Source organism: Sebastes umbrosus, chromosome 19 (genome assembly GCF_015220745.1).
Source record: "Sebastes umbrosus isolate fSebUmb1 chromosome 19, fSebUmb1.pri, whole genome shotgun sequence".
Taxonomy (NCBI): Eukaryota; Metazoa; Chordata; class Actinopteri; order Perciformes; family Sebastidae; genus Sebastes; species Sebastes umbrosus.
The window spans coordinates 11,810,850-11,824,246 of record NC_051287.1 but is presented as its reverse complement, the minus strand read 5'-3'; the positions used below and the strand labels follow the sequence as shown (position 1 = coordinate 11,824,246).

The 13,397-nt window shown below is 40.3% G+C and overlaps 1 protein-coding gene across 2 annotated transcripts in view; it reads right to left on the bottom strand.

Annotated features, from left to right (window-relative positions):
• Positions 1–75: 75 nt before the first annotated feature.
• LOC119478296 (protein unc-13 homolog B-like) overlaps positions 76–13,397 on the bottom strand; it is a 76,811-nt gene continuing 63,489 nt past the window's right edge. The window contains exons 33-49 of one of the 2 annotated variants that reach the window (XM_037752940.1): positions 13,326–13,346; positions 11,867–11,923; positions 11,721–11,756; positions 9,692–9,706; positions 8,903–8,923; positions 8,732–8,758; positions 8,301–8,321; positions 7,193–7,281; positions 6,957–7,103; positions 6,533–6,656; positions 6,331–6,384; positions 5,614–5,691; positions 4,892–5,039; positions 4,619–4,675; positions 4,293–4,385; positions 4,012–4,171; positions 76–3,441 (exon numbers count right to left, since the gene is read on the bottom strand). In XM_037752940.1, the coding sequence (XP_037608868.1) occupies positions 3,156–3,441; positions 4,012–4,171; positions 4,293–4,385; positions 4,619–4,675; positions 4,892–5,039; positions 5,614–5,691; positions 6,331–6,384; positions 6,533–6,656; positions 6,957–7,103; positions 7,193–7,281; positions 8,301–8,321; positions 8,732–8,758; positions 8,903–8,923; positions 9,692–9,706; positions 11,721–11,756; positions 11,867–11,923; positions 13,326–13,346 (1,434 nt within the window). In that variant the 3' untranslated portion in view covers positions 76–3,155. The remainder of the gene's footprint in view (positions 3,442–4,011; positions 4,172–4,292; positions 4,386–4,618; positions 4,676–4,891; positions 5,040–5,613; positions 5,692–6,330; positions 6,385–6,532; positions 6,657–6,956; positions 7,104–7,192; positions 7,282–8,300; positions 8,322–8,731; positions 8,759–8,902; positions 8,924–9,691; positions 9,707–11,720; positions 11,757–11,866; positions 11,924–13,325; positions 13,347–13,397) is intronic. The other variant, XM_037752941.1, reaches the window with a different exon arrangement.

The window sequence follows — 13,397 nt, the reverse complement described above, 5'->3', positions numbered from 1 at the left end:
CTGGTGCAATAGGTCTGCAAGATTTTGGTATGATTTCTACCAATTAAACCATGTAGAGGGAAAACTACAGCAACATTTGTATGCAGAACAACTTTATTGTTAGACATAACAACCTAACAACAACAATGTTGCTGGAGTTTTACGTCCTCAGACTTTTTTTCCCCTTCTCCATGCACCTTGGAAGTAGGTGAAGTGCTGTAAATCTCTACTCTCCTTCTAGGATACTAGAATGGCTTCAGTTTCCATTCGGAAACATGAACTTTTTTTTCAGTGCGCACACAGACAGCCAGCGGACCACGCGGAGATATTTGCAAAATTTGACAAAAAGTGTACTGGATTATAAATCTCTGACTGCACCTTTAAGTAGACAATAAATAAAATATTGATAAGACAATCAAAATCTGCAGTCAGTGTCATATTGCACTGCAAAAAATCCGGTAGACACATTTATAGATACTTCTCAAATACTTTATACAAAATTCATAAATCGGAATGTTTACATGGCGACGACAACATTTCATAGTGACAATACAAAGAAAACACCACAGAAATGCAGTTACTGTGACTGATATACTGTACTTGTTAACTATTGCAGTGATTCAGTGATAGTGCAAGGGTTAACAAATTTAGAAAATATAGAAATAAAAAACGAGAGATCAAAAGTGAACACTTGTAACTTGGCACAAGGAACATGTATATATTAAAGAATGGCTATGAAACATTTGTATTCACAAGGGATAATAATGTGCTGTAACAAAGAGGGATCTGGTTCAGTGGTTTCTACAGAGAGTGATCGGTTTAAAAATGTGCACACATTGAGGTTCTCATATTATTATTATTATAGCAATATCATCCTTCATTAAAAGTAACAGTTTAATATTCATCCATTAACAAACTCACTGGCACACATCTCACTGTATATTACTCCTGTCCATAAAACACCATTTGATTGACATCGTTCCGAACTATTAAAGAGGATTTAAGGGACACATTTACATAACACAAAATATAACAGACTGCAAAGAAAAAACAGCCTAGATACAGTTACAACATTTGCAATATCATCATAAAAGATAAAAAGTAGCAAAAATAATAAGGAGCATCACTTGGAAAACTTATTTGACATCATTATGGGCAAAGAAATGGCCGATCCTCATTGCTGAGAGCCAAAGGAAATACAAGGATTAAAAAATAGAAATGAAAAAGATACACATAATTCGTTTTTTTCACCCAAGTAAGGCCACTCATAGACAGAGCAGGAAGATATGTGTAAACCATAAGTAATTCTACAACTCAGCAGCCGAGGAGCTCGTGTTCAAATGTTCAGATATCCTTTTTTTTTTTTGGAAGAAAAAAGTTGTTACCTGAAAGTTCAACATAATATATTATTATATAATATTTCTTAACTATAAATGGACAAATTCTAAAAAGACATTATCACTATTTTAACTTTGTTATTAATTTCATAACAAACAACTAGTTTGTCACTTTATTGTGAGGGCGCGAAGACCCGACTGTCCACCGGTGTCGCGTTTTGTGTCATGAATATTACACGTCTGCGTGAAGGTGCAGTGTTTTGTAGTGACGGTTGTCACATGACGTTTGTTATGTATTGTGTAGTGACGGAAGTCTAACTTCGGAGCTAGTTACATAGTATATAACGTGAGAAAGACCACTTATGGTTGGCGGGTGGGTGGGGAAGTGGATGGGTCCAACAAACACAGGACTTTCAAGCAGGAGACTGGTGTTCGAGACCGGTGTTTTGTTTCGCAAGTTAGTGTTGTCACAATGTTTCCGTATGTGTTTTACTTAGTTTACGTACTTATTTTCAGCCCAACCATGATGTTTTTCCTAAACCTAACTAAATGGTTTTGTTGCCTAATCCCAAATCAGTGGCGTGTAATATTCGCATCTCTGCGATGCAAAACGTGACACATTATCCTCTGGTGGACAGGCGGGTCTGTTACACGCTTTGGCGTTATATTGGGTCGACAACACTCATTCAGATTAACCACTGTGCAAATTCTCGCGCTGTTCTGGCAAACATGTCTGTCTGTCCCCAGCAGTAAACAGCATTTCTAAAGCATGGGCTTTGAAAAGCACAGACAGAAATAAATATGTATAAAAAAATAAATAAAATTGCTGCACTGTCGTAGTTACACTTGAGTTGTTAACGGAGCTTGTATTATATATAAATGGGGCCAAAACAGGGCTCACCTTTAATATACAGCGTCCACACTGTTGGTCCCATTTGATTTAAATTATACTGTTGTTGATTTTACCACTCCGATTATACACTGATCCTAAAAGGTCACTGTTGTCTTTCCTGGTGGAAACAGGAATGGGAACTTAATATGGCAAGGCACACATTTAACTGATCATTCCTTTACATTAAGGGGTACAATTAAGGGTTATTAGTTTAAGTACCTTCTTTTGAAACTGTGCAAGATTAAACCAGTACAATATTTCATCAGCTTCACTTCCGCTCTATTCAATAACTGACCTTAAAAACTAGGACTGTCTCCTAGCTACCAAACCCAGTTATGAGATAAACCATACAATGTTTTCACATTTACTCATACCATCACAGTGGAGCTACAGAATAGGGCCTTTTTTTCACTTCACACATTCACAGTTTGCAGAGTGTAAGGCATCAAACACATGGCCACGGGTTGAGGGGTTTAGGGGTTTAGGTGGGGTTATTGCACAACAAACACTGGGGGAGGAGTGGGAACTTGTTTTGGCCCTCCAGCGGGGGCCTGGCGTCCTCTGTTCCCTTGAGGCTGTGGCGTGCGCACTGTGCCACTCCAGCTGATGAGGAGAGAGGGGGTAAAAAGAGGTTAAATGACAGAGTTAAGTGGTCACCGCTTAGTGAAACAGCTGGCGAGTGTGAAGGTTGAGTGCGCCGGTGTGGCTGTGCAGTAGCTCGGTAAATAATGCGTGAGGAACATGGAAAGTGAGTGTCCAAAAACGTGACAGTGTGTCGGTGAGCTTGGCAAGGCGCCACCAAACAGTCAACAGCAGCTAAGACACATCAAAGGTCTAAGAAAGAGTCCACATGGCCAATCTACAGAAAATAACTCCCTGCTTTTTGAGATCTTATTGTGAAATTAGGACACCTTCCATCCTTTCCGTCTCTCCCTCTCAAGTTCCCCTCATCTGCCCTCCTCGGCCGAACGAGTCTCTGATTTCAGCCTCACAAACTCCTTGGCCACGTCGTCGTTGGAGCGCTGGGAGAGGATTCGCATGGCGGTGAGGCCCGTGTCGTCCATGTGGATGCGCTGGCCCAGCGGGCACCAGCACGCGCTGTTGCCCTTCCCCATGATGTCTCTTAACTGTATCACGGCCAAGCCGACCACTCGGTCCGCACGGCCGAAGCAGTAGTCTTTGACGCAGACCTGCAGCTCGTAGCAGTCGAAGCCATCCTGGTTACCCAGGATACTGTGGAGAGAGAACGCAGAGGTTAGAGCACTCAACCGTTCATTACAGCAGCAAGCTGGTCAACTTGAAGCTGCACTAGGCAAGAATTTTCTTTCAAGACACACAGGAGGACACAGAGGAACATTATTTTTTTCACAGATTATCTGTCTCATGCACTACTGTCATGGATATATAGTGACAGTTTTATGAAAAAAACTTTTTTATCACATTCGCTAAAAGTTACCAACTGCAGCTTTAATGTAGGAAACCCAAACTCTGAACCAGTAGCAAAACATCACCCATTAGCCAGACTGGTAAACATTAACATTACTGACGTCGCATTACATCATTCTGAGTACTGAAGGTCAAATTCTTCAAATATCTGACAAGGCACACAAATAGCTGTAAATGTGGAAACCATACTGAACATGCATACTGTAAATAGATATGATATGGAGATGGAAACAATAACATAGCTACTGATGCTCCTGGATAACAATAAAAAGAATAATGAAAAAAAATAATAATTGTCAAGTATCAATTCAACGGTCAACATCTGTAAAAGTGAGAAAAAAAAGTTGCAGTACTTACAAATGGAAGGTCTCGTTGAACTTGGGAGACCAGCTGTTATTCTTGGACTTGGTCTGGAATTTGCGCTTCTTGTCGCTGAGGTGTGGCCCGATCATGGCGACCTCCGCGAAGGGTCTGAACATGCCCGACGTCTGCCATTTTAAATCGTTGGCTCCAATAACTAAACGCAAAGACGCACCAACACGTTAAAATGCAGGCACACATAAGAGGATGATGCAATCGAATGAGAATATCTTGGCTAAGAATGCTAAGTATTATTAGTTATGAAAACTCAAACAGACCTTTGATAGTAACTTTCCGCTCCCCGTTCTTAGGATGTGTGTGCAGCTCAATCTGGACGTTCACCTCGCCTATTGGCTTGTCCACGCCTGAACCTAGTTTAACGCACACGCAGACGCATTAATGAGCTTACATTTGGGCCCGATACAGGCAAAAAAATAAGCTTTGATTCGTAATGCAGAGTCAGTATGAGGAGAGGATGGTTGGAGAGGTTGGGTTGACCTCACCCACCGTAATGGCACAGAGTGACAAAACCAAAATGTACAAAGAGAGAGAGAGAGAGTGGGGAGGGAGAGGAGGACTGGCAGATGATTTCAATGAAACCTACCCCTGCTGGGCTGTATTTTTTCATTGGGGGTTAACCTTATACCCTTTCCATTGTGCACTGGAACAGAGGCAGCACAGGAGATAAAGAGAAGACAGAAATAACGTGTCAACAGCATCAAAAACACTTCCAAATACACTTCAAATACAGGTGCAAACCTAAATATTCAGTGAAAAGCCTCATTTATCAAACACACACACAGTGCCCTCTCCTGGTCTACCATGGGAAATGCATTCTTGCTGTATAGATGTATTATCAGGCAGTGGTCTGAGCTACCTTGTGCATGTTGGGTGGTCACAAAGGTCTTGATGAGCGTGTCTGTCGTCTGAGTGTAGAGGGACAGAGCGTGGCGTAGCGAGGATAGCTCAGGACTCTTCTCCAGGAACGCCTTCTTCAGCCCGTTGCCTCCTGCGTGGAAGTATTGCTGCAAAGGAAACAGAGGGTGAGTCAGCATATAAACATCTGAAAGAACAACTGGAGGTTTACTTTTTATCCACAAACACGTTTTATTCAAGTAAACAAAGTGAGTTTTTTTTTGCTTTGGGCAAAAAGAAACAATGTCAAGTTTTTACAGTGAAGTCAACTGATTGCATTCTGAATACAATCAATCACTGTAGCAGCAAAAACTGTCAAAATAAGTTGAAAAATGGCCAGAATTATCCTGTAATTGTGAAAGAAAGATCACTGTATTTTCCTGATGATGCATTTTTGAAAGTGCACAGCAAAAACAAAGTTAGATTTAACAACGACAGAATCAATTTTAGCATTTTTTCAACATGATCTGACTCGCTTGCTAAATCCTGCTATAGTTACATTCACCCCTCGTTTCCTCCACACACTGTTTTCCTCACCCGTTAAATCATATAACTTATGGTCACAAGTTGCTTACACAACCTTCCAGGGTATTTGATTAATGGATGAATAGTTGATGAAGCTAATTCGACCCATCTCCCCTACGCTGCATCCTAATGAAACCAAAACCCGCAGTATAAACTGACCTTGATAGTGTCCAGTGCCACGTCCATGACAGCACACTGCCTGGGGGACAGGCTTTTAGCCTCCCCTGCCATGTGATCCTGCACGTCCACACGATGAGCAAAGAGATGAGTTAATTCCACAAACACAGATTAGTGAGTTGTTTTGTTGTCAGTTCTTCAGAGTCTGTTAACACTGGGGGGAATTTAAAGAAGACCTATTATGCTTTTTCCCTTTCCTTTAGTGTGTTATATCGTTTTTCGTGCATGTAAAAGGTCTGCAAAGTTACAAAGCCCAAAGTCCACGCCGAAGGGAGTTACTCTCCCCCACAGAGACACTGCTCCTGAACTGCCTGAATCGCCTTGCTTGAAGTCCTGCCTTTCTTCCGTAACGTGGTGATGTCATCAAGTAACACGTTTGCTTAATACCTCCCTAGCAGCTAGTTTGGTACGCCCTCAAACAAAGCTAGTTAGAGTGGAGTCCGAAGAGTTTGGTTTGGATGACCAATCACAACAGAGCGGGCCAGCTGACCAATCAGAGCAGACTGGGCTTTTCGGAAGGGAGGGGGCAGGAGCTCAAACAGAGCGTTTCAGACGGAGGGTGAAAAACAAAAGCGTTTTTTGAACATTAAAGCATGTAAACATGATCTAGTAGAAACCCAAAATACAAGTATGCACCTGAAAATAAGCATAATAGGTCCTCTTTACCATAGTTTCAAACATATGAAGACAGTATGATACCTTCAGTTTGGAGAGCTGACCCAGTTCTTTTGCAGCTGAGAGAATCTGTGCTCCCTGAAAAAAAAAAAGAAGGAAAATTGAGCTGCTGCTCTTCAGCAGTTTCATTCCTGTTCTGAAAAGTCAAATTAATTAGCAGTATGTACAAATGCTGAGGCGATCAAACAAACATGAGACTGATAATGCTGAACGTCGTTGAGCTTACAAAGGTGTCGTTGCCCTGTGGCAGGACAATAGTCTTCTCCAGGCTGCTCATTACGATCCTCCACAGCTCCTTGAGCACACGCTTCAGTACAGTCTTCTCGCATACGGTGGCGAACAGCGTGAGCCTGCGAGAACATGCAAACACACACAAATACACATACACACAAGTTGATGAGACACCAGTGGGCAACCTCCGGGTCTGAGAAGCGAAGCCAATGCGGTAGTGCCTTAAACTTGCATTCTTTCTAATAGCCAGCAGGAGGCGACTCCTCTGGTTGCAAGAAGAAGTCTGATTGTATAGAAGTCTATGAGACAATGATCTTACTTCTCACTTGATTTATTACCTCAGTAAACATTGTCTGAAAACATATCAATATCATCAAACAGTTCACAGTGTGGGGCACCAGTCTCAATATCTCACTCACTTTCCATCCAGGAAATCCATGAGTGGCCGCAGCATGTTGTCAGAGTCGGCGTCCACCTGGTTTTTGTTGTTGTCGTTGAGCTGCCCTTTGATCTGGTACAGCAGGGATGCCATCTGTCGCATGCAGTCATTGATGCGGATCTGGAAACTAGAACGAAAGACATCAATCAATCAGCACGAATGCATGTGTTGTTACTGATTTTACCGTGTAGTTGTGTGTCTTTTTTTTTAGGCTACCTGTTCCCAAACGTACTGCTGAGCTCATCCAGCACGTTGTTCAGCTTCACCTGCAGGTCGTTCAGTAAGTCACTCGCCTCGGGGTCCATCTGCAGAGAGGCAGGCAGACACGATCCAGAATTTGATTTTGAGGGCCATTTATTGCATTCACAATATGTCAACTCCGAAAACTTGAAAATGCAGAGCAAATAATTATCCTCAAGAGAGGAAGTATGTGCCAGCTCTCAGAGGACACAGCGCTCTTTAACGGCAATTCATAAAAGGTTTTCATTTCATATTTGCTGCTTTTAGCCAAAAATACCCCAAATTAAAGTGGCTGTAGGCAGATTGTTTTTGACATCATTAGGCAAAAATTCCATAATAACCTTTCAGCATATTGTAATTCAAGTGTTCTGAGAGAAAACTAGACTTCTGAACCTCCACATGGCTCTGTTTTCAGGCTTTAGAAAATATAATCCGTGGCGGGAGACTTTTGCCAATCATAGGTCATTTCAGAGAGAGAGAGAGTGTTCCTATTGGCTGTTCATTCAACGGAGGCAGCTGTCAATCACTCGCAAACTCTGATCAAACGGTCGAACTAGGCAGCGCTGATCAAATATGAATTCATATTCTGTTACTGTAATGCCTATTTCTCAGAGACGGCAAAGCTCCAGCTCGGCTCTGATTGGTTGTTTTCCTCCGGTCTGTGAAATCTTGCAAATGCCATTAGAAACACCGGAGGAGACAGAGGCACATGATTTTTTTTTCAGATTACCTGTCTCATGCACTACTGTCAGGATATAGTGACCGTTTTATAAAAAAAAAAAAAAATTATATTTGCTCCAATTCTACCTTACTGCTGCTTTAACTTGAAAGCTGCACTGCAACGCAAAAGCTAGAGGCTAAAATGGCAGCAAGACTTGACAAGATTTAAAAAGAGAAGAACTTCGAAAAATGTAAATCTGTCAAGCTTCACACCGAGGATACCAAAGGCATGTGAGAGGCAGCTTGTACTGTAATTATTCTATGCTTGTGTAGGAGAGACATGTCCATCACAAACACATGATTGTAGTTTGTAAACAGTAGAAAAAAAAATTAAAATTAAACCCATTCATCTGAGCACACCCACCTTTTTACCAGCAGTCTCCAACTTTCGAAAGGAGCAAAAAAAGAAAAAGTTTAACACTGCAGGAGACGTTTGTCTTACAAGTCTCACGAGCACAAGGTGAGGGAGCAGGTAGGGAAGTGAATTACCTCCAGTATACCAATTCAGGTACACTGTGGCATCATCTAAACAAGCACAGCCTGCAGGAGAGCTAAGCCAAATGGATGAAGCCGTGGTGCGGCTCATTAAGTCAATGGCCTCTTGATACATGGCCTGTCAGGGTCGCATGGCGCCATTAGCGAGGAGAGACTGAGACGCAGCACAGAGGGAAGGCTTCAGGGGAGAAAAGGCAGCTAGAAATGGATTGTTTGTAATGTGCTGTTTTGTTTTTGCCTGGGAGTATTTATGTGCGCGTGGGGATATTAATATTCATGAGTCTGTACACCTACACTCACCTTCTTGTCTTCCAATGCATTTTCAATCTACGACAGCACAGAAAGGTGGAGGGTAACACAGGACAACCTCGATTAACTGTCATTTCCCATTTATATTAAGATAACTACAGAGGGTCGATGGCAATTATACAAAGTGCAGTTGCAGCAGATACTGGTATGCATGTAACCTACCTTTTCTACGGGTTCATCCATCTTTGCATGGTGCGAATGTTTCGAGATTTAAAAAAAAAAAAGAAATAAAAATGAAAAACTGTCAACTCTGGGTAATACTTCGTTTTACAGGTCCGCAAATTTCATGGTAATAAGGTGATAATTAGCAAGTTACCTATTTGAAATTTCTTTGGAATTAATGCCAAATTACCCCTAATTTACCTCAAAATGTATCAAAAATTACTTTATTATAAACATTATTTAATAATTATATTCCGCTATTTCCCAATAGCTGGTAATTAATTTAATATATTTCCAGGAAAAGTTAACAAAGTTAATTGATAGGCTTTATTTCCATGTCTGCTGATAAATAGATAATATTAGCAAATAACTTCTTTGAAATTTCTTAAAAAAACTCCCTGAATCATTACATTAGCTACCAGATTACATTTGCGTAGACTAGTTTTTGGGTTTTCCACCTCCAATAAAGAGCAGCGCACAGCCGCTTCTCAAGCCTATGGGCCCTATTTTAACAATTATATGCTATTTTAGCATATAATTATTAAATAATGTTTATAATAAAGTCATTTTTCGATATATTTTGAGGTAAATATTGGGGTAATTTGGCAGTAACTCCAAAGAAATTTCAAATAGGTTACTCGCTAATTATCACCTAATTACCATAAAATCTGCAAACCTGTAAATTGAAGTGTTACCCAACTGTGTAAGACACTTGAAATTAAAATGTAAAGAACACAAATACTGCAGGTTTTCACATTGGAAAGTACATGCAGTATTTGTAACACCCACCTTCTTCTTGTCAGTCTTTTGCAAACAAAAAAAATTAAAAACACAAATTAGAGAAAAGGAACAACAAAAAGTTCAGAAATAACCTTCATTTCAGGGGAAATGAGTGACCAGTTTTGAGGGGAAAGCCAAGGGAAATGCCACTGAAAGAGGGTGAAAACTCGAGGTGGAAACCACAACAGATGATGTGATAGAAACACAATAAACTCCACCATGATAACCACAAGGACGTCTTGTTTCAGTAGGACTGAGTATCATTGAAATGTTGCTGTGAGTAGGAAGAAAAGGGCACACGAGAATGACTTGGGACTCCTGAGAATGACGTCAAAACCACTTCAGACTGCAACAAACCTCAACCTCATTTTTCTCCCCCTCTTCCCCTACTTCTTCTTCCTCCTCCTCCTCCTCCTCCTCCTCCTCATCACTCTCCTCAAACTAGGAGTGGAGTGAAAAGTGGAGTGAAAAGACAACACAACATAATTAAGTCTCATTGCCGCAAATACCACAACAGTATTCAACTATTAAGTTATTTCAAGATGATTTCAGCGCCTCTATTTCCAAAAGAAATATCACAAATGATGCAATATTTAATTTGCAGAGACGGACATTTGAGTATATGCAGACATGTGTCACAAAACATGTCTGCATATACAGTGGACTTGCCTTCAATGCTAGCATGCTATTGTTGCGCTAGAAAAGAGAGGGAAAAACATGATTGTGATAATTCCTATAAGCTATGGATTTTAAATAAGGAAAATAAAGTTTATTCTTTGAAACAAATTAGTTAAAATGTATGGAAGCCCATTTCTGCCAGTAAAAGAAAAAATAAGACGAAAACGTATCTTTTGTGATGAAAAAAAGACGCTGTAAGTCATTATAATGGAAACATTTTCTCGAAAAAAAATGACTTAGTGTCTCAAAATATTGACTTAGTGTGTAAAAATAATCACTTAGCATCTCAAAGTAATAAATTGTTATCTCAAAATAATGATTTATTATCTCAAAATAATGACTTAGTATCTCACAATAATGATTTACAAAAGTGCCTCATTATTTTAGGATTACTAAGACATTAGTTTGAGAACGTTTCTCATTATTTCTAGATACTAAGTCATTATTTTTGTGATACCAAGTCATTATTTTTACAAGTTTGTCATTATAATGGCTTACAGATAGAGCTTAAGATCTATTTTTTTTTCATCACATTGGCGGAAATGGGCTTCCATAAAAATGGACAAGACATTTTGGTAGTAGATACTGCATTTTCCGCATGTATTCCCTGAAGAATATCCTAAGGCAAAGTGCAATATCTCATGATTTCCCTTTATGTTCCAGAGTTTCCACTCACTTACTCTCTCAAAAGGAGCTCACATGTAACATCCTTTCACCTCCACCACACCATGATAGGAAACACCTAATCATCTGACAGGCAACGTCAGTAAAATAATCACAATGTGACTTCTCCAAGTCAGAAATAAAGGTTCAAATAAACCAGGCTCAAGAATACTAATAGTGAAAGAAAAGAAAAGTTATTGTTGTATTTAAAATCAGCCATGGAAGAAAAATTCCATCATGATATTCCCCCAACTTCTGGTATTCAGCTGTGTCTCTTACTGTGTAAGTACAGTACCAAAGGAGTGACCCTTTCCATAAAAGGAAAGTAAGAGTGTTGCCCTTACACACAAAATGTAACATGTCTTGTGACTGCAATGTATTCTCCTCCAATTTTAGGGGTTACTATTAGGGCTGCACGATTTTGAGAAAATATCTAATTGCGAATATTCCTGACTGATATTGCAATTTCGATAACATTTCGATTAATCGTGCAACCCTCGTTACTATCTCTTCATTTACTAAAAATTACTTACTAAACTAATGACATTCTCAACATGTTAGCAAATTTACTAGACTAGCAGTTACTGTAAATGCTAAAGAGGGGTTGGCTAAGCAAGATCGCGGATCTACGAGTCTCTAAAACTTCACTTAAAACTACTACTAATTAATCTAATCAGCTACCATCCACAGTACCCACCAGAGCCTTTGCTTCCTCATCCTCAGTTACGGCCTGCTGTCCAAGTCAGAGGAAGAGGGAAATAATCAATACCATTAAACTGATTAATCATCTATACTTTAATATGGACATATATCTGCCCTGCTCAGACCACGATGGAAACCTACCTCCTCCTCTCCTGCCTCCTCCTCCTTCCCCTCTTCCTCTTCCACCACTTCATTTTGCTTTAATTGTAAAGTGAACACACTGGTTGAAACTTCAGCTACAGTATCCAACAGCTACAATCCTACGACCGACCAAGCACTACTAAAAAATAATACACTATAACTACAATAAACAGGATAAAACACTACAAGCAAAAGCACGGTAGGGATTGAAAGCAGAGGGAGGTCACAGCTGAGAGAGAAGCTATTGATTGATCCTCACTGTAGCTACACTAAGGACACTAATAGAGGACATGATTTAATTAAGTCTCTGTCTCTATATTCTCTAGTCTATGAGGCAGCACGGGGTCTAATCTCTGTCAGTATTGATCTATGCTTATGCTTCCATTGACGCCATCAGACACTGGGATGGCGTCAATGGAAGCATAAGCATAGATCAACTTCCTACGTAGTGGAAGTTGTTTAAACAACTTCCACTACGGCCTTGTTAAGAATCAAGACTATAGAGAGTCCCTCCCCTGCTGGTTGACCACAATTATTTTGGAAAAAATATGTACGGTAATCAACGGCGAGACAAATAATTGTTTTATCCCATTTGAATGGTGCCATGAATGATGTTATCAATTCAAAAGATAAATTTGCTGCACCCCCAAAAGCAGCGTAAGAGCAAGGGTTTTTGCTCATTCTTTTGATTCCTGGCTGATAAAAGGACCCGCAGTCGCTGGATAAAACACATCAGGTAAGATACCGCTTCATGTGTGCGTGGAAAATAGCTAAGTTACCTAAGTGACGTGTGTTGTACGAGACGAGACAAACAAAACTTAATGATACTATAACAAACTGCGACTTTCTTGACTTAGAAAATTATCTTTTAAATTGACAAACATCATATGTGTGATTCATGGCGCAATTCAAACAGGATAAAAAAAATATTAAAAAACAAAAAGACGTCGAATACTGTACATATTTTTTTCCGAAATAAGGTCTCATGGGGGACAATGGAAGGGGAGGGACTTTACCACTCTATGTCGGTCGTGTCTAGAAGGTTACCCACAAACGCAAAATCTGATCTGAGATCTGCAAAAACTCTCGCAAGACCAGTTGCCCGACAACCTATCCTAACCGTAACCCTTCAAGATCAATACCTAACCTTAAGAATCTCTCGAGAGTTTCCCAAGTTTGCTGGCTCCATTCTAGCCACTACCCTCTATGTCCTAAGGTCGTGTCTAGATGGTAACCCGCAAATTGCAAAAGAAAAATGAAAAAATGTGCAAAAACTCTCACGAGACTCGCTGCTCGATGACCTATCCTAACCTTAGCCATTCAAGGTCAGTTTCTAACCTTAACCATATTGCGAGAGTTTCCCAAATTGTGGGGTACTTTCTAGACCCGACGATGTTCTATAGTAACACCAGGCATCTTCTGCACTTCACATGGTCTCAACTACCACTACTGTACATACCAGCGCTTCCTCTGTTGCAATCTGACACACGAGAGACACAAATACAACTGTTGTACCAGCAACAACCACACC